The 25,100-nt window shown below is 49.6% G+C and overlaps 1 protein-coding gene and 1 long non-coding RNA gene across 2 annotated transcripts in view; one reads left to right on the top strand and one right to left on the bottom strand.

The window, feature by feature from the left end:
* Nucleotides 1-5,862: 5,862 nt before the first annotated feature.
* SRRM4 (serine/arginine repetitive matrix 4) overlaps nucleotides 5,863-25,100 on the bottom strand; it is a 152,059-nt gene continuing 132,821 nt past the window's right edge. Inside the window, exons 9-13 of the mRNA XM_027043916.2 lie at nucleotides 17,077-17,381; nucleotides 12,605-12,808; nucleotides 11,783-11,893; nucleotides 11,137-11,277; nucleotides 5,863-9,476 (exon numbers count right to left, since the gene is read on the bottom strand). Of these exons, the coding sequence (XP_026899717.2) occupies nucleotides 9,149-9,476; nucleotides 11,137-11,277; nucleotides 11,783-11,893; nucleotides 12,605-12,808; nucleotides 17,077-17,381 (1,089 nt within the window). The 3' untranslated portion in view covers nucleotides 5,863-9,148. The remainder of the gene's footprint in view (nucleotides 9,477-11,136; nucleotides 11,278-11,782; nucleotides 11,894-12,604; nucleotides 12,809-17,076; nucleotides 17,382-25,100) is intronic.
* The window catches only part of LOC113595078 (uncharacterized), a 33,398-nt gene continuing 18,952 nt past the window's right edge, over nucleotides 10,655-25,100 (top strand). The window contains exon 1 of the long non-coding RNA XR_003415524.2: nucleotides 10,655-11,080. This is a non-coding gene — a long non-coding RNA (uncharacterized LOC113595078). The remainder of the gene's footprint in view (nucleotides 11,081-25,100) is intronic.

The raw sequence follows: 25,100 nt of genomic DNA, 5'->3' as shown, positions 1-25,100 counted from the left end.
ACAGAGACTGCTTAAGATTCTCTCCCTTCTCTCTCTTTCTCTCAAAATAAATATTTTATTTTTTTAACGTTTTATTTATTTATTTTTTTGAGACAGGGAGAGACAGAGCATGAACAGGGGAGGGTCAGAGAGAGGGAGACACAGAATCCGAAACAGGCTCCAGGCTCTGAGCTGTCAGCACAGAGCCTGATGCGGGGCTCGAACTCACGGACCGCGAGATCATGACCTGAGCCAAAGTCGGCCGCTTAACCGACTGAGCCACCCAGGTGCCCTTAAACATTTTAAAAAACACCACTGCCTGGCACCTACCCTCAGCAATTCTTTTCTTTTTAAATGTTTATTTTTGACAGCGAGAGAGACAGAGTGTGAGTGGAGGAAGGGCAGAGAGGGAGACACAGAATCCAAAGCAGGCTCCAGGCTCTGAGCTGTCAGCACAGAACCTGACGCGGGGCTCGAACCCAGGAATTGTGAGATCATGACCTGAGCCGAAGCCGGATGCTTAACAGACTGAGCCACCCAGGCGCCCCAAGCGATTCTTCTTATTGGGGGTGGGTGGGACTCAAGTGTGGGTGGCTTTGTAAAGTTCACAGCTCATTCTGATGTGTAGCCAGCATTAAGAACCACTGGCCTGACCCAATTTCTTCAGGTGAAATAACTATAGCACTCAGAGAGGGGCTTGATTTGCTTAGGTCACAAGACTCCTTGGCCCCTGCCTCTTGGGAAGTTGGATCTTCTGATGTCCTCCAGAACCCCTGTTTGTCTCACGGCCTTCACCATGAGGAGGGGCTATGTGTGTCCCTGGGACGGCAGGTGCTGGCTGCATGCTACCTCAGCTGCACCCCTGGGCAGCTGCTAATCTGGCCTGAAAGAGAGCCATCTCCAGAAGCCGCTCTCCCTCTCTAGCAGCCAGGACGGTGGAGGCTGGGAGGGGGAGGGGTGCCTCTTCAGACCAATAGCCTAGCCAGAAGAACACCTGATTCCTGCAACCAGGAGCCAGAACAGGACACAGAAAGGTGAAGGCCTCTTCCGTGAGTCACTGAGGGATGACTGGCATCACAGGGACAGCTTCCCGGCAGACACATTTTCCAGAAAAAGTCATCAGGGGCCCTTACGGAGGGCTAGCTCTGAGTTATGGGGCTCCTGCCTTCAGGGGTAAAGAGGTGCAGCAGAAACGGTCCTGGGGTCCACAGACCGAGGTTCAAATACCCACCGGCTCTGTGGCACTCCCTCTGTGACTCTCAACTTTCTTATCTGTCAAATGGGGCTAAACAGTGTTGTTATGACAATTAAGGAAGGTAATGCCTGATAAGGTTCGGTGCGTGCATGATCATCGGTCCATAAAAGGTAACTATTATTATTATGACCACTATTATTTATCAGTGAAGCCTCATAAGGGGACTCTGGTTGCTGCCTTACGACAGCCTGTTTGGGAAGAGAGAAATCCATGTGTGTGTGGTGGTGTCACGGCGGTTGTGGCAGAGAGCAATGGATATACCCCAGCGAGGTTAATCCCACCAGTTGATCTTCAAGGGAGATTTCTAGAGGGGCAAGCTACAAGGGGAGGTGACAGTAGGTAACCTATTTTGTTTGCTCTTTCTCCCCCAGCTGATACCCTAGTCGGGTGTAGACATTCTGCTGTAGACAAGGGGCTGTATTCCTGAGGACGGGGGACCTGTCTGGCCCCTGGGATGATACACATTATCCGTATGTGTGTTTGCATAACTTTTTTTTTTTTTGTTTTTGCCTTTGCATAATGTTTGAAAAAAGATTGAGTTAACGCACGTTTTGAAAATCAGGAAATTTTGTCTAAAAATTCACATTCTCGGGTTACCTGGGTGGCTCAGTCAGTTAAGCGTCCGACTTCGGCTCAGGTCATGATCTCAGGGTTTGTGAGTTCGAGCCCCACGTCGGGCTCTGCGCTGCCAGCTTGGAGCCTGGAGCTTGCTTTGGATTCTGTGTCTCCCTCTCTCTCTGCCCTGCCCCCACTCGTTCTCTCTTTCCCTCTCTCTCTCTCAAAAATAAACACTAAAAATTTTAAAAAATAATGAAAAATAAAAATTCACATTCTGTTGAGAAATGGGGAGATCTGGCAATCCTGAGCTGAGCTAGTGATTTGGCAATGGTGTCCTGGATTCCCCGGGTCCCCACAGTCCTAACCCTGCCGCCTTCTCTCACCTGCCTGTCCCCATGGGTGTTTTCAGCCTCTGTTCTCTACGGCAGGAAGCTCCAAAGTCGGACACCGAGAACATTTCTGGAGGCCTCCACAGGGCCTTGCAGGAACCCCACTGTTTCCAGTTGGCCACTTATGGCTGTCGCCACGAGCCCCACTCCCACGGCTCAGTCTCAGTTTAGGGAATGGTAGTCACACTCACTAACATTCACTGAGCACTTCCCACACACATGATTTTTTAGAGCCGCCATCCATTTAATTCCCACAGCAGCCCGGGGAGGGAGTTACTGTTGTTTCCATTTCATAGATGAGCAAACCAAGTCCCAACAGGGTGTCGTCCTTGTTCAGTGCCACACAGCTAGTAACGGCAGGGTCTATATTAGAATCCAGATCTTTGGGGCCCCAAATCTGTGCCCTGCACTGAACTTCCTCCTGACCATTAATGCATGGGAGAAAAATTCTTCTACCGAAGAGAACTGATGACCCTTTGCATGAGCTGAAGTCTTGTGGGGCAGAGCAGTGAACAGTCTGGGATCTGGGGTCGGCCTGCCTGGGTCCTATCATTGAATCCGTGGCCTTGGGCAAGTGACTTTGCTTTTCTGGGGCCTCAGTCTCCTTCTTTGTAGGAAGGAGACTCTAATGCCTACCTCATAGGGTTGCGATGACTAAGATACTGCATGTAAAATGCTTAGGGCAACACAGTGCCTACAGGTTTGTTTTGAAGATTAAAGAAATGTGTTGAGCAACGTGACAATGTGTGCATGCAGCAGGTACTGCTTAGATGTTCTCTGTCCCCGTCTCCCTGCCACCCTACCTCCCTCTCTGCTTCTGGGCACCCCCCATAGACAGAGGATGCTGGGCCACATATGAGAACACCATACCATGGAACCTTTTATTATAAGAGACATGTTGCGTACAGGCTGAAAAATCAGAAACCCCGGAAAGGTTATGCTTAGCTGTGGACACCAGAAATCAAACAAGCCATGGCCACGGTATCACTAGGTGGAGGGCAGGGTCCCGGGATGCTGGAGGACACAGGAGCTTCCTCCCTCTGATGTGGATGTCCCAGGCAGAGGCTGGCTTCTCAGGCCGAGCCGGGCTGGTACTGGGTCCCCTTGTTTGGGGTCTTCCGGATGAGGAGAGGTGGCCTTGGGGTGCACCAAGCCTACTGGGCTGATATAGTGGATCCTGCTAGGTCCTTGGCCAATGGCTGCTTGAGCGAGCAGCCAAGACTTGGGAGAGAAAAGACCCTGCAGAGAGTTCTCAAACATGCACCTGGCAAGAAAGAGCTACCGAGAGAGTGGGACACGGAGCCAGGTGGATCTGAGCTCCAGGGAGTTTAGGCATGCCAGCTCCCCCTTCCCAGGCCTCAGTTTTCTCATCTGGAAAATGGCAACATGACCTATGTCACTGGCTTGTGAGAACAACCATACAAAATATGTCCTGACACGTAAACAGTGATTAAATCCAGCGAACGCTGAAGCCTTCTTGGTCTCTCCTTTGAGATCTCTGGATGTCTGGGCTTGGAGAGAAGTCCAAGCTAAGAGAGAGGGCTTCTGTAACCCAGGATATAAGAGTTATATAAGGTGGCAGCACTAGAAGGCCTCCCATTTTTGACTGCGGGACTCAGCTACTACAACCTTACCCTGCAAATGAAGTCCATGCTTGGTGTTTTATTTCCTTCCTTGGGAGACATCCTTCAACCTATAGTCGGCAGAAGACATATGGACCATACATCTGACAGTTTGGAGCTCATGACATCAGAGTTAGAACCCCTTCCCTCCACCCTGCCAAGAACACTTCGGCCAAATCCCATTTTACAGATGGTAACACTGAGGCCTGAGACCCACTCCGTTTCATCCAGACAGACACACACGGGCCAGAGAATCACAAAGGAATCCTGTTCCAGTCTCTTTGGCTCAACTCATTAGAAGATGAGGCATATCTTTTCTTGGCCAGAGAAAAGGAATTACAATTTTGTCTCTCTCTCTCTCTCTTTTTTCAAGGAGTTGTGACTTTTTAATAGAAGTTGGTTCGTGCACAGGCATTTTATTCCTCAATTAATTTCCATCAAAATGAGGTTTTCCCGGAGATAACCAGTGTTTTAGTTCCATTTGAGTTTAATTTGTATGACTGAAGACTCCGTTTCTGCCAATTCCAATTTGCTGGGTGATTCTGGCACTCATTACCTGGGGAATAATGCCCCTGCTGCAGACAGCCACACCCAGACTGATTGATGGACCGATTTCCAATAGCAATTTAGGGGAAGAGGGGTCCCTCTCTTCTCTCAATACCATTTAATAAATAGGGAATAAATTATTAAATAAGCCATGATCTGATGAGGGGGACCCCATCATGGTATTTACAATGCAAAACCCAAAACCCAAAACCCTCAATAAATATAAAAAACAAAACAATAGCCACAGACAGAGGGGAGATGCCAAGTCTCAGTACCACTGGCTCATGCGTGCAGAGATGACAAGGAAGAGGTTTCAGGAAAGCATTGCTTGATGACACTGTACCTAAGCAGAAGTTCTTCAACTGGATGCAGCTGGCTGATGGAGGAGGGAACATTTTGAGGAATCCTGGTTTGTTTTTTAATCAAACTTTTCGGTTTAGCTGGAGAGCCAAGCAAGGCAAGACAGATGCTTGTGAGACGATTGTGAATATTCATGGAAAAGAATATAGCAGAAGACATGATGGGAGTGAGACTTAAAAAAAAAAGGGGGGGCTTTGGAACCTTTAGGAGTACCCAAATGTTGGCTCTCTTCAAGGAAAGCCTTTGGGAAAGAGGACGGTTCTGAGCTAATGAAATGATGGGGGCTCTCTGAGACTGAGACCCTTGTGTCTTTCAAACATCTCAATTTTGTTTTTCTGAAAGACTGACTTTCCTTCACAAAGAAAGGAAGAGACAGAGATAGGAATGTGTGCGGTCAGACCTCGAGGGGGCTTTGAGTGAGTTAGCTTTTCTTAATTGAAGGAATTAACGTACGTTTTATTCTAATGATTGAGAACCTCCTGAAAATGTTTGAGGGTGTTCTCCTTTTTGCTTCTCAGTCCTGGTGAACTCACTCTGTCTTTAGACAATTTCCCAGCCCTCAGGTCAACATTCTGGATCGTATCTCAAAAACTCGCCTAAAAAGGGGGAATCTTTGGCCCAGAGGAATGAAGCGATCTGTCCAGGTTCATTCATCCAGAAAGGCTGCAGGTGGGCTGTATGTTTCTGGGCCTCAAGTCACACACCCCAATTCTGGCTTTTAAAATGAATGCTCGCCACCAGCAGATTTCAGCCGATTTGTCTCACTCCCTGGAAGCAGAAGGTAATGTGGGCAAAATAGGCAGAGAAATAGGGATGTGGAGGTGTGGGGGGGCCGGGGGGGGGGTGGGGCTGGGGCCTTTGGTTAAGCAAGGTCACCAGCATCCCAAGAAGCTGTTTAATTTTGGATGCAAAAGAAAGGAAACGTAAAGGTAATTAGAGAAGCACATTGGGCAAGAGGGAGGGACAGAGGTTTTCCCCCGGAGGCATTTAAGCAGCCTTCTTGCAACTTTCCCCTGGCTGGAGGTACTTCTTGCTTGGGATAGAGCAGGGTAAAGTCACATTGCCAGGGAAACGACCAGGGATGTTGCAAAAGTCTCACCAAACTCAAAGCTGGACCAGAGAATCTGGCAATTTCAAAGCAGTGAATGATGACTTTGGAAAGAGGGTGGGGGCGGGGCCTCTCTGGCAGGCAGCAGGAAGACATTGCCAGTCAGAGGGGCAGGACTGGTAAAGAAAGGCCTCTAGATCCTGGCTTGATGTGACCCTCAATGACCTTCTTGGGGGAACTTCCGGCTGCTCCTTTCATCTTGTCTTTTTTTTTTTTTTCCGTTCTCTTATTTCTGAAATAGCTTTGTGCTCTTCCCTGATGGAAAGCAGGAGATCCCAGCAAAAGGCTTCTACTTTGGGTCTGTGTATCTCTCCTAGGGAGGTTGATACCACTCCAGGAAGCAGTGGGCCTCCTGCAGAAGGAAGAGAGCAGCCTGGAAAAGCCTCAGTGCATGGGGAGAAATTAGCTACAATGGAAGCAGAAGGATGTATAATTTACACAAAACCCACCAGGATGCTCAGAGACGCTTAGGGAGTGATCCTGCCCACTATTGTCTCTGCTGGAGTAAGGGTGAGACCCCATGTGCATCTTCCCTCCACTCCCTCAGCCCAATTCCTGCCCTGCTTTCTCCTTGTCCACTCAAAGTTCGATCCCAGTGCTAAACCAGATGCCAGTTCAACCACCATGGCCCCCCAAACGCAAGACAGCTCCTGCAGTACTGACGAAGAAGCCTCATCAGTGGGCGACATACAGTACATCCGTCTCCCAGCAGGTGCCTCCCTAAAGCACTCACACGACGATTTTGACGCTGCAAGTTTTACCTTAGCTTATGCTAACTTTAGACTCCAACCCCCGTGTGAGCTGTGACTCCAGTGTATCATTTCAGGCCTTTAGTTCACAAGCCTTGTGGATGTTTTCATTTTTCTGATACCTCAGTGAGGTAGCTGGTGGGCAGGGAGCTGGGGAGCAAGCCTGAACCTCACTGACATAACGAACCTTAGGTCTGAGGTGTCCCCCTCCCCAGGCCAATTCCAGGCTGTTTGGACTTAGAGCTCTGTGGGTCTCACCTGCGGGAACAAAGCCAACATCCCTAGCCACATCCGGCCTCTCAGATCTCATCCACAAAGACACGAGGGAAAAAAAGAGATGCACAAAAATAATTCAGAAGCACCCCGCCCCCTGGCAACACACACACACACACACACACACACACACCTCTCCATATAAATAAATAAATAGTTGAATACTGCTAATGGCAACCAAGGGAGAGAGAGAGAGAGAGATCATCACATAAATAAATAAATAAACATAAATAAATAAAATAAATAATAGGTTTGCTAGGAGCCCCAGGCAAAATGGTCCCCTAGAGTTGTCTGAAGGCAGTCTGACGGAAGGCTCCCAGGCCTCTGTCACTGCTGTCCTGCTAAGGAGGGTCCGTGGCTCCAGAGGTTCTGTGGCTCGGAGAAGACTTTGTCTCCGTGATGGGAGACTGGAGCCCAGGCTGGTTTCCCGGGCAGGGAAGAGGGTTATTTACAGTTGCTGTACATGCCCTCCCAGGGCACCTGCCCCTGTCCCAGGCACCTGCCATCCGGCCTTCTGTGGTGACAGCACTGGCATCTGTCAGTCTTGGCGGGTGGGGCCCAGGGCCGGGCCAGAGGGCATCGGGGGAAGGCCAGGTCACCCCATGCTGTCTGGGGCACCTCTCGCTGCTCTTCTGGTGGAAGAAGGACTTGCGGGAGTTTGCAGGGCAGTTTCTGGCCCCACGGGCTGATGGACTGGGAAAGACAAGGGGTCGGGGAGACGGGTCACTGATGTCAAGAAAAGGGATTTTTTCCCAAATGCTGTCCCTGGGGTGTGAAGGAAGAAGAGTGTTTGGTCCCTGCTTCCCCATAACTTGCCCCCCAGTATCCAGAGCTGTGGACTGTCCCCCGTCACGATCTCCCTCCATGCCCTGCCCTGCCGCTGTTGCCACCGCAAACTTGACATTCACCCACAGGGCTCCGGAAGGCCGGTCAGCTGGTGTGGGGGGTGCCCAGGAGTTTATTTTAAGGACCTTCTCCCTCACACCCCTGTTCTCAGTGCCTTCTGTGGGTGAAGCAGCTGGTGGTGTTTGTGTGTCAGAGATCAGCTTACCCATGCTGCCCAGCCCTGGGCAGGGGGAAGACAGGGAGAGGGCAGAAATAAAGGTGGGCTCTGGCTGACAGGAAGCCTCGGAAGCCATGGAGTTCCCAAGCCCCTGTCCCCCCAGACTCTCTGGACTTGGGTCTTTCCCCAAAACCTGAGCTACTATGCCCCATCCCAGCAACATTCCTGAGAGGCAAAGGGGGTAGCTTAGGCTGAGGGCGGGTTTAGATGGTTCAGCCACACTGGGTGGGATCCAGGGTGTGGCAGTCTGGGCGGTGGGGAGGGGGCAGGCGGGCTCCAACTGGAGGGTAAGGCCAGACTGGCTGGCGCTGGGGACTGGCAGCCGGCCACGGCCCTGGGGAATGTTCAGCAGATGGTCCTGTGGAATTAAGCTGGTGCCAGCCAGTGGGGGCTGAGGCAAACTTGGGATGTGGGGCTGCACACCAAGCTGTCCTGACTGTCCACTGTGTCTTTTCTCAGTGAGGTTCAGGGGCCCTGTGAACAGCCAAGAGGCTGTCTAAGCCATGTGGTGGCCTCTCCGTTGCTAGAATCTACTGGACTGCTCTTCCTGACTGTGCCGAGATCTTGGGAGCGGCAGAATGACCCTTGCCCTTTGCTGCTATATTCACAGGCAGAGAACCCATCTCCTACCTCCTGACACTTCTTACCAACTGAAACATCCACATTCCCCACTCAGATAGGTCCCCTTCTATCCCCCTCAAGCATCCTCCGGGCCTTTGCTTGGGCCTGTTTGGGGAGGTGAAAGGCGCGACACCCTCTCCTGGGCCTCACTGCTCTTGGTTTCCTCTCATCCCCTCCCACCCCGTGAGGGTCCACACATGACGGGATGAGAGGAGAATGAGGGCAGGTGTGACAAATGACTCCTAGCCTCCCATATGCATCCTGTGAGCAGTGGGTTAGCAAAACTCTGTTTTTCCTGGCCAGGCCCAAACTGTTGAGTCATGAACCCATCGCTTCTTACAAAACCTGGAGGGTTTTTGTGCCAACAGAGGATGGTTCTCTCCATATGACCAGGCCTGTGTTGAGCCCCAGGGTGGTGCTGGTGGAGGCTCCTAGCAGCTTGATATAGAGGCCGAAGCCCCTGTACTTTCGTTTCCTACCCCCCCGGAGAGCAGGAAGGACAGGGTCCAGGAGCCCTCAATGTCTGTCACCAAGGAGAAGGCAGGGTGGGCAGGGAGAGGGGGAGGCCGGCAGAGGGAAAGGGCCCCCCACCCCCCAGGCAGCCGGCTCAAGGGAAGGCCCTCGTTTAGCGCCTCGTGCTGGAGTAGCTGTCTGCTGAGCTGTAGCTCCGGCTGCGGCTCCGGGAGCCCAGGCTGGGGCTGCGGGAGCCCGAGCTGCTGCTAGTGCGGGTCCTGCTCCGGGTGCGGCTCCGGCTGCGGCTGCGGCTCCGGCTGCGGCTGCGGCTCCGACTGCGGCTGCGGCTGCGGCTGCGGCTCCGGCTGCGGCTGCGGCTGCGGGAATAGCTGCGGCTGGCAGAGCGGCCGCTGCTGCCGCTGTACCAGGAGGAGGTGCTGCTGAGGCTGCTGGACGAAGACGGGCTGGGCCGGTAGTAGGGGATGGGGCGCTTCCGGGCACTGCGGAGACCAGAGGGAGCTTGCTCGAGGGCCAGACTCCGCCCAGCCTCGACCCGGACCGCGCCAGCCCGGTCCCCCCGGGAGAGCGGCATGGCCTTCCACTTCCCAGGCCCTTAGCGGAAACACTCTTTTTAAGCCCCTCTCGCTGCCCTCAGACCGTCCAGGGCAAGGTCTCAGCGCTGGTGTCTTGAGAAGTGATAACCTCACTTTTTAACAAAGCAAGCCGGGGCTCAGAGCCTCCAGCTGGTGAAGGAATCTACGTCTAGACTTTAATGGCAGTTTTGTTTTGCTATTTTTACTTTTACTAGAACCTTCTATTTATGGTAAGAGAGGCTGATTTTCCATTTACTATATATACTGTGGTGTATTCCTTTTGAATTAGATGTATGCACCTCTAAGAAAGGGCATATCTATTTGAAGAAATTAAGTAAACAGTAGTACACTTCCTAAACAGACGAATCAAAAGATGCTGCTGGGTGACGGAAGTTTGGGAAACACTGAATGGGTTCATCAAGATGGACTGTTTGAGACCGACTAAGGGAACGAGAGAGCCTTTTAGAAATGCCACTTTGTCTCCCTCCAAGTCAACCCCAAGGACACCTTTGGTCACCTTTGGTCAAGGGTGTAGGAGTCCCTGTGTACCACGGTGATCTGTGGGATATCTGAGAAGGTGATGCCGTTACCCCCATTTTATTGTTTGGGGCACAGGTTCTTTTTCCTCCTCCAGGTCATCTCTGGGGAGGAGGAACCAGGCACCCGAACCCCGCCGCAGCCCCATCCTGTGGGTCTCTGGAAGGAGTAGCTGACGCTTGGAGGGCCAGGAGGAGGAGCCCAACCGATTGCCAGGAGCCAGTTTTAGGGCAGCTCTCAGCCACTCGTCCCGGTTTCAAGGCCTGAGGAATTTGGGTCCACTCAGACCTCAGGCTTCTCTTCTATGGCTTTTCTCTTGTGAAGAGCTTACTGGCTAGAAACCGTATCCACCTAGTCTGTCTATGCAATCAATAGCAATGGCACGCCTCGGGTTTCAGTGTTCTGCATTTAAGTTTACAAAGTGTGTTCACATCTCTTTGCCCCCTTTCATTTCATTTTCATGATACTCCTGGGAGTTATTTCCTTCAATATTTCATGGGTGAAAACACAGCGTTTGGAAAGTGAAGAGACTTTCCCTGCTCATCTGGAAAGTGGCACAGCCAAGAATGCACTCCAGATTCAGTGCTCTCCCCCTCTTAAGTCCCTCTGGCACCCAGACGATCCTTTTGCCCTCTCCTCAGTTGGTGCAGGGTATGATCAGAGTCTACTAAAGCCTGGCATGTGGGTCTGAGGGTGCTGGGCCTCCAGTGGCCGGCTCCACCCCCAGACGAAGGCCCTGCCCCACTGCTTTGGCCCGCATTGCCTCGACGCTACCCCAGCTCGCTCCACAGACCCTGGCCACACCCCCTCGGCCCACCAGATTCCTCAGGCTGGCCCCGCCCCTGTCCCAGGCACCCACCCGGCCCCGCCCCGGAGGCCCTGCCCCCTCCTTGCAGGGCCCGCAGCGTCCCTGAGCTCCCACAGTCCTGAATTCCAGCTCCAAGGGGACACGGGGAGGGGCCGAGGCCCCAACGGTAGGAGGGGTGGGAATGAGGGTGGAGATGGGCACCCCCGGCCCTCCTGGCCTCACCTGGTTATCCTCCGCGCCTCCAGGTGGCTCGGGGAGTCTCTCCGGCGCTTCCGCATGGGCGAGTAGGACCGCCGTCTCCGACGCGCTCGCTCGCGCTCCCGCTGTTGCGAGTCCTTCTCGTTGTACTTGGGGTCCCGCTCCCTGAAGGGGTGCAGGGGTTATTGCGGCTGGCTTTCCCGCGTGAACACGTGGGACAGGGGCACTCACTGCCTTTCACCTGTGCCCTTCACCCCACTGGGGCAGGTGGTGGCTTCCTCCCGGGGCCCCAGGGGGCTGTGGGTGTGTACTGTGGGGGTGAGGCTGGGCACGTGCAGGGGTGTCAGCCTTCGAGGGTGGGCATTACAGGGGCGCGGCTGCCACGGGGGCGAGGACGTGAACGTCAAGAGGGCTCTGGTGCGTGCGTAAGAACTGGGGGCTCTGAATATGGGGAAGGGGAGTATTAGGTGTGTGAAGAGGCCGGGGTGTGGGTATAGCGGGTGCATTAGGGCCCCCAAACATAACTCCAGCGAAGACGAGGAGGCTGGGTCATCTTCCTATTTCTACTCGTGCAATGCTGGGACAAAGGGGGAAGCGGGGCGGGCTTGGGTGACGCTCCCCAGACGTGAGCTGGGAGGCGTGGCCTGTGCCTGGGGGGCGGGGCCTGTACCTGCTCGGGCTGTACCGCGAATAGCTGGGGCTGCGGCGCGATCGAGAGTTTCTGCTGGGGGGACTCCTCTTGCCAGACTTGGAGGAATAGCTGGAAGAGCGAGAGTAGGACCTGCGGGAGAGTAAACAGTCTCCGAGGGGCCTGCTGGGCTTCGCCGGGGTCGCCCCGGAAGTGTAGGGTTTTATTCAGCTGGTCCTCAGGGGGTTACCTTTTTCTTTCTGGACGCCAGGCAGAGGAACCTGGCTGGCCCTTTCCTGGGCAATTAATAATAATATCGACCACTTCCTCTGACTGAATTCTTACTATCTAAGGCTACTTATTAGCTGTGTGACCTTGGGCAAGTGATTTCACTTCTCTGGGCCTCTGTTTTCTCATTTATATAAGGGGGTAAATAATCGAACTTACCCTATAGAATTGTAAATGAATAAATTAGGGCAAATCACATACTGCACAGAGCCAGCACATAGGAAATGTTAGCTATGATTGTTATGTATTTTATTATGTGTCAGACATTGAACTAATGCTTTTTGTGCATTATTTCATTTAATCCTCAACAGATCCTAGGGTTAGGTACTATTAAGCCCATTCTGTAAGTCGGGAAACCGAGGCACGAGAGGTTAATGTTTTCATTTTACAGATGACGAGACTGAGCCTTGGAGAGGTTATCTGTGGCCCAAGGCCAGCTAGGAATGGGAGTAGTGGGCATTCAAACTCAAATCTGTCTGACTTCTTTCACCGGTGGGTCAAAGGACATGTCCAATTACCTTAACTAGCTCCCTAAGGACGAAAGCGCTGCAGAACAGAGGTCAAAACTGCACTCACCTTTTCCCGGAGGAGGTGGATCGGCTTCGGGTGTACCTGGGGGAGGCCCTGGGGTTTGGGGATCGGGAGGAGTGACTGGAAGAGCGGGTGCTGGCATAGGAGGGGCTGCGGGAGCATCCTCTCATGGGGGAGCTCCGGGCTGTGGCTGGGACCAAACCGGATTTCTTCACCTCCGCGCATTCCAGACATGGCGACTGAAATCCTCTGCAGATGTGGGGAGAACACCTGTTAGCACTGGCCTGACGGCTAGCCTGGAGGCATCTCTAGGTAACACTCCTCTCCCTACCTTTGCCCAGGCTGTGGTGCCCTCAGAAACCCCTTTCCACCTAGTCCCATCTTACTACCTCTGGAAAGACTTTCTAGGCCACAGCTGGTAGAGGAATAGGGACAGAGGGGGATGCATTCCAGAGGGGGCACTTCAGAGTAGGTCAGTGGGCACGGGCATAATGGTAAATAACAGCAAATCACATAGTGAGAGATTTATTCCCTTTTGAGTCTTTTTCAGCCCATCTGAGTACATTAGAGACACTGGATTGGGTACTAGTGGGTTTTCCACCATCTCTGGAACACTGGCAGTCTCCCAGGCCTGGTGCTCAAGAGCCTTGGGCAGGCAACTGTTACTAACAAGAATTAAATCCACTGTCTTTATGTATTTTCATATAAAAAATCATGTATTTTTGCAGGTGCTTTCTACTTAGGATGAATGCTATAAATTTTCTATGTAAGACAGTAGTATAAGTTTCCTTATATAAAAAAAAGTGAGTTTGTCAAGGTAAATACGAGTACCAGTAGTACAGGGATATGATTAAAATCAAGCAGGTGCCATGTAGGTGGTTTAAGTTTGGGAAACTTTCGGTGTAGCCCATTTTGCAGATGGGGGAATTGAGACCCAAAGAAGAGTGATGGCTTGTTCAAAATCACCCAGTGGCAGGGCCTTGTCTTCTGTATTTCCACCCTGCCTAGGGCCATATAAAGCTCCTGTTGGATTCTCAGTAAGGGCATGTTCATTTGGCTTGTGCCAAGAGTCAAGTTCAAATCACATTAATAGAGTTTCCAGGCTCATAATGACCCAACCCCTGCTCACCCCTCCAATCTCAGCTCTTGGCATTTTCCTCTCTTGACTCCAGCCATAATGGACTACTTGTTCCTCATGAAATCCCCCTGCTCCTACCCTGTCTCCAGGCCTCAGAACATTCACACTGCCTGCAACCCTCTTTCCTCCCCTCCTCATCTAACAATAACTACTCATGGTTCAGGTTTTAGTTTGACCTCACCTTTTGTGGGAAGCCTTTCTTGACATCCCCCTAAGTCTAGTTGGGTGACCTCCAATGTGTTGCCACAGCCCCCAGCCCCTAGGCACCACCCCCACTTCCCCTCCACCCCCCGCGCCCCCATCCCTAGAAGACCTCACTTGGTCTTAAAATTGTCTCTTCCTCCTCCAGTCACTGAGCTTGAGGGAGAGGACTCATGTCTCTGGATACTGTATCCCAGCACCTTGGACAGAGCCTGATTCATCTGGCCTAGGTCATGAATAAATAGTTGTGAAGTAAACATTTGAGCCTCTTAGTGTCCTGGGTGCTAAACAAGCATCATCTTGTATGATCCTCCCAATGACCTTATGGAACTGGCACTATTCTCTTCAGAAGGGTTAATTACTTCCTCAAGGCCACTCAGAGTCTCAAACCCTGATCTGTCCAGCTCCAAAGCCCATGCCCCCTCCACTTCATCAGTCTCCTACCTTCACTGTTGAAGGTTCCCTTGATTTAGAGCCAATGATACCTCTTCCATTCAGCCCTCTGCTCATTGCTGATATGACATACACAGCCATGACTTTAGAGATCAGTTAATTTCAAAATGAAAGGCTGGGTCTAAATTATTTAATTTGGCTGTCCACATAAGATCAAACTAAACAGGGAAGTGCTGGATGCCACTCAGGCTTTAGCTTCAGCTCTATGACAGATACGTGTTTGAATCCTGGTGCTGGCCCTTATGAACTGAGTTTCTTAACTACTCTGAGTCTCAGTTTCCCCATCAGCTAAAAAAGGTCTATCGTAATGCTTATGCCATAGAGGTTCAAGGAGGAATCAAGGAAGATTGTCCATGGCAAGCACTTGGCATGGCCCCTGGCATATAATTAGGGCTCCACAAATGTTAGCAGCCATTATCGTTATTGTGATTGTTAGTGCTATTCTATTTTCTTCTGCCCTGAAGTATGTCCTTCGTCTCATCTGGGGACATCACTCCTTTTTCTTTGAGATGTTGACATTTGTTCTGACCCAGCCCTGGCTCCCAGGCAGGCTTGGGCGTGAACTGAGGCCAGAGATGTCCTGGGGCTGGCAAACCAGAGGCTACGTGTGGATGCCAAGTTGTTTGTCCAGGACTGAAGTGGGCTGTGTGTGCTGGGGACAAAAGGGTGCTCTGTCCTTGAAGAAGCCATTAACAGCTTCACTGCTAGGGCTTCGGCTATCATTCTGAAATCTTGGCCACTCTGAACAAAAGCAGACTCCCACCCCCAGAAGAAAGAAGACCCCACTGTTAGCATGGCAGAATATACCCGCAAACCTTTTCCACTCCTCTTGTATCTCTGCATCTGCCCCATTAATTACATGCTCCCGAGGAAAGGGACCATGCCATTTTTGTATCTCCAGCACCAAGCTGAGTGGCTGGCATTCAGGAGGTGCCTGAAAACTAGGAGAGGGATAAGTAACTGAGTGAATGATATAGAGTAAATGATCAGCGATTTTTACTAGCTATTATTGTGACATTATCCTCAGTGATTAGCATTTTGCTGTGATTTCTTGAATGAGAGAGTAAGGGGGTAATGAACTAGAATTACAGCTGGCTCATAAGCAACTGCATGAAAGGGTTTTCTGCAGAAAAACTGCATCTAGCAAGTGGGTTAAGATACACATGCGTGCACACGTGCGTGCACACACAGACATACTCTGCAGGTATATGGGAACCCTCTGTACTTTCCACACCCACAACCTCCCCCGCCATTCAACAGCCCACACCAGAGTGATACATCTGTTATAATCAGTGAACCGCCGCTGACATCATTATCCCCCGAAGCCCAGAGTTTATATTAGGGTTCACTCTTGTGAACCCAGTGAGTTTTGACAAATGTAAAATATGTATCCACTACTGCAATGTCACACAGAATCTGTGCTCCACCTGTTCATCCCTCTCTACCCCCTAACCTCCCCCCCCCACCCCGTCACCACTGATCTGTTTACTATTTTCACAGTTTTGCCTTTTCCAGAATGTCATATAGTTGGAATCATACAGGATGTAGCCTTTTTAGATTGGCTTCTTTCACTCGGCAATATACATTTCAGGCTCCTCCCTGTCTTTTCATCGCTTGATAGCTCATTTCTTTTTATTGCTGAATAATATTCCATTGTCTGGATGGACCACAGTTTGTTTATTTATTCATGTACTGAAAGATGTCTCGGTTGATTGCAAGTTTGGGCAATTATGAATAAAGCTGCTACAAACATCCAGGAGCAGGTTTTTCTGTTGCCACAGATTTTCAATGCATTTGAACTTTTTAAAATGACAGTTGACTTTCAATGGATTTAATGTTAGACTTTCTCCTGAGATTAATGGTAAAACTGACATTTGTTTTTGCCTGCCCAGCCTCTGTCCTTCCTTTAACAAAATTAAAAAAAAAAAAAAATATTTTTTTTGAGAGAGAGCGAGCATGAGAGGGAGAGTGGGGGAGGGGCAGAAAGAGGGAAACAGAGGATTCGAAGCAGGCTCCATGCTGTCATTGCAGAGCCTGATGCGGAGCTGGAACTCATGAACAATGTGATCATGACCTGAGCTGAACTGAGCCGAAGTCGGAGGTTTCACTGAATGAGACACCCGGGTGCACCTGCCTCTGTCCCTCCTGATATCAGTACCCTGACTTTTCCTTCAGAGAACCAGACCTCCCCCAAGTTTTGTGTATGTGGGAAGACTACTCATTAGCCCTGATGGTAGCGTGTGACACATTCTTGCCAAAAGCACAGCATCTCCTGGGCCAGAGTGATTGATCCAAGGGTGGGCAGATGAACCAAGATGGGCCAAGGAGAAGCAATGAGAATCTGCCTTGGTATTTTGCTGAAACTTTTGGGAAAGAGGCATTCTGCTTCCGTTGGCTGGCTAACCTGCAGAATGGTTGGCATATGTGCCCATGCTTGGGAGGGTCTGCTTGAGAATGAAGCCAATAGAGAGGGAAGCAGAGCTCAGAGATGTAATGGGAAAGATAGATTTCAGCCCCTGGATCCAGCTGTACCCGAAGCTGATATCCTTGGATGTATATTTTTTAAATTATGCCAGTTTGAGTTGAGTTTTCTCTCTCTTGCAAATCAGAGTCCTGGGTTAGGAGTGGGGAGTGGGTGGGTAGAGGGCTAAGGTGAGAGACTGAGAAGGTGGAGCTAAGGCAGGACCCCCCACCCCCCACCCCCACCCAGCCTAAGTGCACTGACCTTGACTCTCTGCCCCTGCTGGTGGGGGAGAGATTCTCCAAAGTGGCCCCCTTGTTCTGGGGTGAGGAGGTGGTGAAGGAGTTCCCTGAATCAGAGGTGTTTCCACAGTTGAGTTCCCGGCTCTTGTTTAGGCCCCCACCGGGGCTCCCCTTCTCTTGACCCCGTGACCTGGCTGAGCTGATTTGCGTGGAGGGTGGTGAGGAGGTGTCATTGCCTGAGTCATACTCCTGGGAGCGTCCTCGGGAGGTGGTGAGCGGGCTGGCTGTTTTGGTAAAGAGGTCAGCTGCAGACCCCGACCCAGTGATCTGAAAGCAAAAACACCCGTTGGACACTGCTGATCGCCGGGCCTGTGCACTGTGTCTAAATAACCAAGAAATGTTTACCGTCATGATGCACTGTAACGAAAGGAAAGAGAGAGAGAAGAGGAAAGAAGAGACGCCAAAAAACAAAAGCACAAATTCCTGAAAGAATACCACAGAAAGGAGATATTTTTTTTTTTACCCCCTGCTAGAATAACTGGAAGATTTAGGTATCATGCAGAGAAAAAGCATGCGATCCAGATTAAACAAAAGAAAAAGGAAATTATACAAAATTTAATTTCTAATGAATTAACTCAAACAAAACAGACAACTCAATCGAAAGGGGGGGGGTGTATAAACACCCTTAAGCTAAAACAATAATAAAAATAAAGGAAGGGGGAGGGGAAAAGAAATGGGGCAATGGACATGAAAAACATATCTTGGAACTTAAAAAAAAAAAGATAAAGCCAAAACTTTAAACTTCAACCAAATCCTCAACGAATTTGACCTTTTTTTTTTTTTAAAAGAAAAAAGTTCCCTGAATAGAACCCTAAACAAATATTGCAAGGGGAAAAGAAATGAAATAAAGAGAAGTTTTTTTTTTTTAAATATAAAGTCAAGGTCACAAAATGACATTTTAGTAGTTTTCAACTAAAGGGGAAAAGAAAGGGGGACAAAAAAAATGGAAGTCAAATAGTCTGACTGAAAACAAACGAAAAAAAAGCTCTCTACGATCATTTGTGTGTGTCCTTTTCCCCCTGGAGAAGGTAGCTAAGGCTCTCGAGTGGCTTCTAATAAATTCTCTCATGTCTTTGCGGATTATATCCACTTACCAAGCAAGAGCTCCTCCTTTAGTAGGTAGGTAAGGTGTAAGAGAAAGGGAAGAGCGGGCAACGTGAGTCCATCATTAGAGTCGAAAATGACAAGAAAAAACACACACCTTTCTGCACACCCTCACACTTGGCCCTCAGCTTTGAGTTTTGGTTTTTCAGTGTTCCTAACAGGTGAGGCATCAGATCTGTTTGGTTTTCTCAGCAAGGGGACCTCAAGGCCATCAACACTAACCTCATCAGTCCCTTAATGCCCAAGTTGGATCAAGAAACCCTTGCTGAAAATGCAGTAGGGGCTGGAGCTTGCCTCTGTCTGGGTATCCAGATCACGAGGGTATGCTTGTGACCAAAGGGCTTTGGGAGGGGCTTGGACATTTGGATTTGGGGTGAATGGGAACGGGGAGCATTTCCCAGAGTCCTGTTTGGGTCTGAACTGGGACAGATGAAGGAGGAAAGGAGGTTGAGCCAGCCCTTGGGAAAGCAATGGTGTCTGTGTTTAGAAGCACAGTGGGTGGTTTTCTTAAAACGTTCAGACCAGTGTCACGGCTGTGATTGACACAGTGGGTTTGGTCTGGCCCCTGCCAATACTACTGTTATTCTTTAGCTGTGGGTGAGAGGAATCTTTGCCCTGGACCTCCTCCAGCAGTAACTATCCTCATGGGGCAAGAGATCTGTGAGGCCAGGAGGGCACTACCAGTTCATGGGTACCTGAGATCCCAGAATTCTCTGTTCTCTGTTTAAATGGCCCTTGGGACCCCTTTCAGGATCTCTGCAGGCTCATCCATGGATCTGTTCTCCTGGGGACATAACCATGCTTTAGGTGTGCACACTCTTAGGTCCAAGGGTGACTCTTTGTACAGAGCTTAGATGTTCAGGCTGGGGTGTCTATGTGCACGTGTGGGAGGCCCATCACGGTGTTGGTTGGTGTAAGAGGCAGGAGGAGAAAGGCAGGGACCAGGGCATTGAGGCAGGGACACCGCCCCCACCCCCCACTGCCATGTTGTGGCCGGCCACTCTGAGGGGTCTGAGGTTCTAAATTCAAACCTGACTTTCCAGATCATTTTGGAGGTACGTTTGACAGAATAGGAGAACATATCTTGTTTAGGTTCGCTGGCTTGACTTATAAACATTTAGACATCCAGTATGTAGGCCTCCTTCTATACTCTTGTCCTGGGGCCACCAATATCAGTGAGACCTCACCGTCAAGAGCCTGCTTCCCTCCCACCCCTTATTACAGGTAACTTGGGCCTAAAGGAGTGGGACTTTTGGGCTTTCTTAAAGGACCATGTCTGCCTTCTCAGCAATTGGTCACGAGGGTGAGGCACAGAGACACCAGAACTGCGAGAATCACAGCAAACTCTGGCGGCTCAGGATGTCAGCTTCTGGACTGGGGAGGCGGAACTTCCTTTGTGGATTCTCCCAGGAGGCTTTGCACACAGGGTGATGGTCCAGCGTTACCAAGTTCTCCCCAGCACAGCCGTCCCTGTCATCTTTATCTGCTTGGTGATCTGGCAAGCTTTGCTTTGGGACAAGGGACCTCAAAATAATGTTGCTCAAGTGGAGTTTTGTTGAGTGAGACTTCTTTAAAAAGAAGGTAAAGGCCCTGTTCCCATTCAGCACCTCCTTTTTGTCTTCCCATTTGCAGTTGCGGATGCTGTATCTTTCCCACCTCTGGGAGTTCATTGGCAACATGTGTATTTCTACCACCTCTGTCAGGAATGAGAAAACTGATGGGCTCTCAGACCGGAGCTTGGTTCCAGGATGGTCAGGCAAGCCCTTTTTGGGGAGAACGAGGGTAGAAGGTAACTCAAACGAAGGGGCCTGTGAGTATGACAGCTTCCATTATCTATCCATTGTAACTGGCTTGCTACCCTGGGGCATCCAGGCTGGCCTTTCTCTTCCCAGGTACTTGTTCCCAGCCCTGGCTGCCACTTCCAATGCATTTGCCCTGGTGCATCATGGGTCCCCATAGGCAAGGATTTCCTGAGTGTGAGGCCCCTCCAGGCTAGTGGATACAGAAGGGGACTTTGCCCTGTTCGCCTTCTCAACCCCACACTCTGAGCTCAGAGACGCTTTCAGCTTGTCTCCACCTGACCATGACTATTATGCACACGTAACTTGTGTAATTAGAACTGAGAACTGTATAAGGCATCATGCTTTTCCATCCTTCCAGAAAACAGAGATAAAGGTCCTCTGAAATGTTCTCATTGGGTTGACTCTGGTGCCTGAAAATACCAACATCTCCAGCTTGTTTAAACGTCCCATTTCTTCGGATGAATATAAATTCTTCAAAATGGATGACAGTATCCTTTGCAACCCACCCCTGAGTACTTCACAGACCTTATCTCTTCCACATACCCCCACCGTGACCCCCACAACCTATGCCGATATGTTAGAATTTTCTTGGCTTTGCCACCACATCTTGCCCTCCCAAGCCCAGGCCATTTGCACATGCCATTTCCTCTGCCTAGAATACTCTTCCCCATTACTCCCTTTCACATGGCTAAATTTATACATCCTTTAGGTTACAAATCACTTTCTAGAAAGCCTTCTCTAATCCCGCAGTCCATAGTCCATAGCACAACAGTCCATAGTTCACTCATTCATTTGCTCTTTCATTCATTTACTCCTTCAAAAATGAGTGGCTTCTGTGTGTCACAGCACTGTTACTCAGTGGGGTAATTTCTTGTTTTATTGCCTGTCTCTCCATCTGAGTGGGAGTTTGTTGAAGACAGAGGCCATGCATGACTAGTTCAGCGTTGTACCCAAGTAACTACCAGTGCCTGGCGCAGAGTAGGTGCTCACTAAATCTGGCTGAATGAATGAAGCTGCTCCATAGTCCTTTAGAAGCCTGAGCTCAGAAGCCTGGGCCCTTCCTAACTTAATTCAGTGGTGAAGATGGCTGAGTGATCAGGCCCTGGTGAGGCCCAACTGGGTAACTGCCAACTTTGGGAACTTACTTGATGGCTTTTTAAAAGAGGGACTGGCCTCCATCATATTCAAAACAGTTCTAAAAAACTAGGTGGATTCTTAGCTGAAGGTTGATGTCTCAAGACCAGCTCAGGGCTGGCTCTGTGATCAAGAGATAACCTCTAGAACTGAGTTCTAGGTCCAGGCCTATGGCAGAGAAGGAATCACCTTCTGTTCTTCCTCTCCTTCTTGGCCCTCCTCGGACCCAGGACCCTTGGAGAAAGCACACAGAGGCTCTGTCCACATATTTCAATGGCATCAAGTTCCATGCTAAGGTGAGAAGCTCTGGATCTGAGAAGCCTTCCAGACGAGTTATGCTTGGTCTCCTTAATTCCTTTCCATCTTCTACTACTCTGGGAGATCGGTTTACAAAATGGACCGGGGCTGGCCATTTGCACATAATGGGGCTGTTAGTCCATATGGTGACTTTGTTCAGATTACAAAAAGGTGCTCCTCCTGGGTCAGGAGTTAGAAACAGGTGTTTCCTCTGGCCAGACAGATTAGGAAAAAGATATACCTTTCTCTAGGTTGAAGCAGCTCAGGTCAGTATTCACGGTTGCCTTGGTGAATGGAGGGTACGTGGGGTTTAATTTCAAGATGAGTCACTTGCATATGGGGTACAACCAGCGTTCCATAGCATCCCTAGCAGGCACTGGACATACAAATCTTCTGATTCCAATTGACCTGCTTAAAGGGTTACTCTATGGATGCCATAAGAGGTGGGAGCCCAAAGACCTTCATTTCTGCTTCTTTTGGCTTAACCCTATTTGGTTTTGTTTTTACAAGCCTTGATGGGCTCTGTCTATATTTCCAGGTGAAGGGAACATTTTAATAAACTCATTAGAGACGTTTGGATAGTTTAATGGCCTCTTAGTTTCAGACTCTCCCTTTTCCAGAGCTCTCCATTCACCCTACACAAAGAACAGGAAAGATATGGAGGGGAGCTAAGCCGAAGGTAGGATGTGTGTGTGTTGGAGGTGTGTGACAGCCATGATCATGCAAAGGAGACCTTCAAGTCATGGACATCATGATAGACAACAGAGGCCTCTGTGTTCTTGTCTCTGTCCTCTCATCTCGGAGTGGCTCCTTTCTAGACAAATACTCATATAAGATGCAAACAGTTGTCCACTTGACACTGACATGACAAGATGCCTCCTACTTGCTCCTCATTTAGATAACAGCCTTCGCAAAATTCACCTTTGAAGGGTTCTTCTGTTTGGAATTTCTCTTCTGTGTATTAACTGATCTTTGCCCCTGTCCTTGTAGCTAGGCTAAAAAATGGTGCTCAAGATACTTTCTAGGAAGAGTCATTCTAGACCCACCGTGATCTAGTAACAATGCCCTCACGGGACCTGGCATAAAACTCTTTAAGGCTTGGCATAAAAACTCAGCCCCTGTAAGATATGCTTAATTACTAGGTGAAAAAACATCTGTCTTAATATGGATTATCCCCAAAATTGAGACAGGAATTTGAATGCTGGTAGTTTATCTTGAGAGGACAGGGAACTTCTGTAGGAGAGTGGGGAAATGAGGTGAGGGAGAGGAGGAACCAATGAAAGATGGGTTATCACAAACCGGCAGCCATGGTGAGCAGCTGAAGGACTCTGTGGGAGCCAGTGAGGAACCGACTCCAGAGTTGATCTCAGCCAAGGAGGGAGCTGGGGTATTAATGTACCTATTCCCCACCACTCATAAGTTGAAGGCTGCACCCAAGGGGTGTCATTTCTCTAATACATCCAAACTGCCACATGGCCAAGCAAAATGGTCTTTGGCGGCCAGAGAGCATCTTCTGGAAGCTGGAAGTTAGCTTTGTGCCCTGAAGTGGAGAGGGTGAAGGGATATAAATGAACAGCGCCTGCTTCAACACCCCACATCACCACTTAAAAACTGGCAGGCCAAGTGATGTTTTGTTTCAGCTATGTTTTCTTGAGCCCACTTAGTATATATGTACTTAGTAGGGAGCCTGCTCGACAGTAAATCTGAGTTAACTGCCAACATTGTAGAATGAGACAGTTTCACATTAACAACTCTGTCTCTGGTTTGTGCCAAAGACTAAGATCTGACAACATTGGGTCCACATTCCTGCTCACTAATAACTGGCTTGAGAGAATTGCAGCTGCCCATTTTAGGTGGGGGGGGGGGATGAGTTTTTCTGGCCCCCAACCCCATGGGGTTCCAGTTGGTTATATCAATTAACTACCTGGCCCCTGAGACATCTAGGTTTGTGACCCTGTGTTCTAAGTGTTTGCTGCTACCTTGACCGTGCATCCTGTATGCTCCATTTCTCCCTGCCAGAACCATGAAATAGATCTCACTGTCTTCCCCATCTCCATCCTTTGCATCCTTCTTTGGCTTTTGTCAATGGAAGGAACTAGGAGACCAAAGCCATTAAGTCATATCCAGACCCTGAAGCTATTACAAGCTATTCCCTTCTGGGTCAAAATTGCCAAGCTCAGATTTTTTTTTTTTTTTTCCTAAGAACAAACTGTATTTCACAAATCTATGACCATTGGGAGAAAGCAAACAAGTGTTTCCCCTTTACTCCCCCTCGGCCCCCTCCAATGTGAAACTCTGATTTTTTTCTCTCTTGAACTCACAAGTTTGACTCATCTCCTTGTTCCTTAATATACTCCACATTAACACTTGGGTTTTTCTAATAAGTAATTAAATCCCCCCACCACAAACCCCAGCTCCTGGCGTTTCACTGGGAGTCTCTCTCAGCCCTCCAGGGAAGCTGGAAGTGTTATTTATTGTTTTTGTTTCAAATCATTATTTAATCAAGAATGGGGGAAAAAAGGCAACCTCTCACTTACACTTCAAAATTTAATTTCAGCTGAATTCTGAGATCAAGAGGCAGCACGGCCTAATAGGTTACAAAAATACAATCAAGAAGAGAATTCCAATTAAACTGAACAAGTCCATTTACTGAGCTTCAAATGGCCCCATGGAGAGAAATGGCTATAAATTTTTTTCCCCTCCCTGCCATATGGGGGACTGGGAATTCTCATGTGAATATAGAGCTGTGTGGCAGAGCTTTTAGCTACAGGGTTCTGGTTATTCCTTTAAAAAAAAATCCTTTTGTTTCACAAAGACATTAAGTTTATTTTCCTTGCTGTTGTACATCTTCCTTTGTACACTAATTAGGAAGACAGCAAAAGAATGGGTTCATTGACCTTTGGGAGTTCGTGTGAGAGCAGGCGGGATGTGGGGACGGTGGGAAGATGACGAAGTCTTTTAGGACTGGGTGATCCCTCAGAGTGATACGCTGCAATTGACCTTGGACCCAAGGAGGTGGTCCAGCCTCCTGTCTCCCCCACCCCCTCCCCACCACAGGAAGCTGAGAGGGAATCACAATTTCAGTCCCATCATGCCTCTAAAGCCCCTCCTGCTGGCCCCCAGCCCACCGGCTCTCAAAACTCTCTACATGGATCCAGTCAGGCAAATTTTGCACTAGCCCAAATTGAACTGGAGGAAAGTAAGTTCACTGTAATGAGTTTTTCATCCGGCTGAATGTGTTTGATTCAAGGGCTCATCCTTTCTTCGGAGGGCAGGTCAGTACTACATCTTCTGGTGGTAAGATGTCATTTATGTGATAGAAAATGTTGCTTCTCTTTTATTCTGAGCTGACGTGGTGGAAGTTGACAACCTCATGCCACTTTCCGTTAAAAAACAGCAACGGCAACAACAACAACCAGAACAGGTCCTGCAAATTCCCATTTCATACTGCCCTTCCTCCGCATTCTGGTCCTTCTCTTCTCTATACTGCAGTGAAATGGTGTGGCTTGTGGAGTCTCTCAGCTGAGCGAGAGCTCGAAAGGCTTTTGCAAGGATGTGTGAGAGCCTGGACCAGGGGTCCGAAGACCAGGGCTGCCATATGCTTTCCCTTAGCCTCCTTTTCCCTGCCTGCAAAGTGGGATGTATACCT

Source organism: Acinonyx jubatus, chromosome D3 (genome assembly GCF_027475565.1).
Source record: "Acinonyx jubatus isolate Ajub_Pintada_27869175 chromosome D3, VMU_Ajub_asm_v1.0, whole genome shotgun sequence".
In the NCBI taxonomy this organism is placed as follows: domain Eukaryota; kingdom Metazoa; phylum Chordata; class Mammalia; order Carnivora; family Felidae; genus Acinonyx; species Acinonyx jubatus.
The sequence above is the reverse complement of the archived record's forward strand: the minus strand, read 5'-3'. Positions and strand labels throughout refer to the sequence as shown.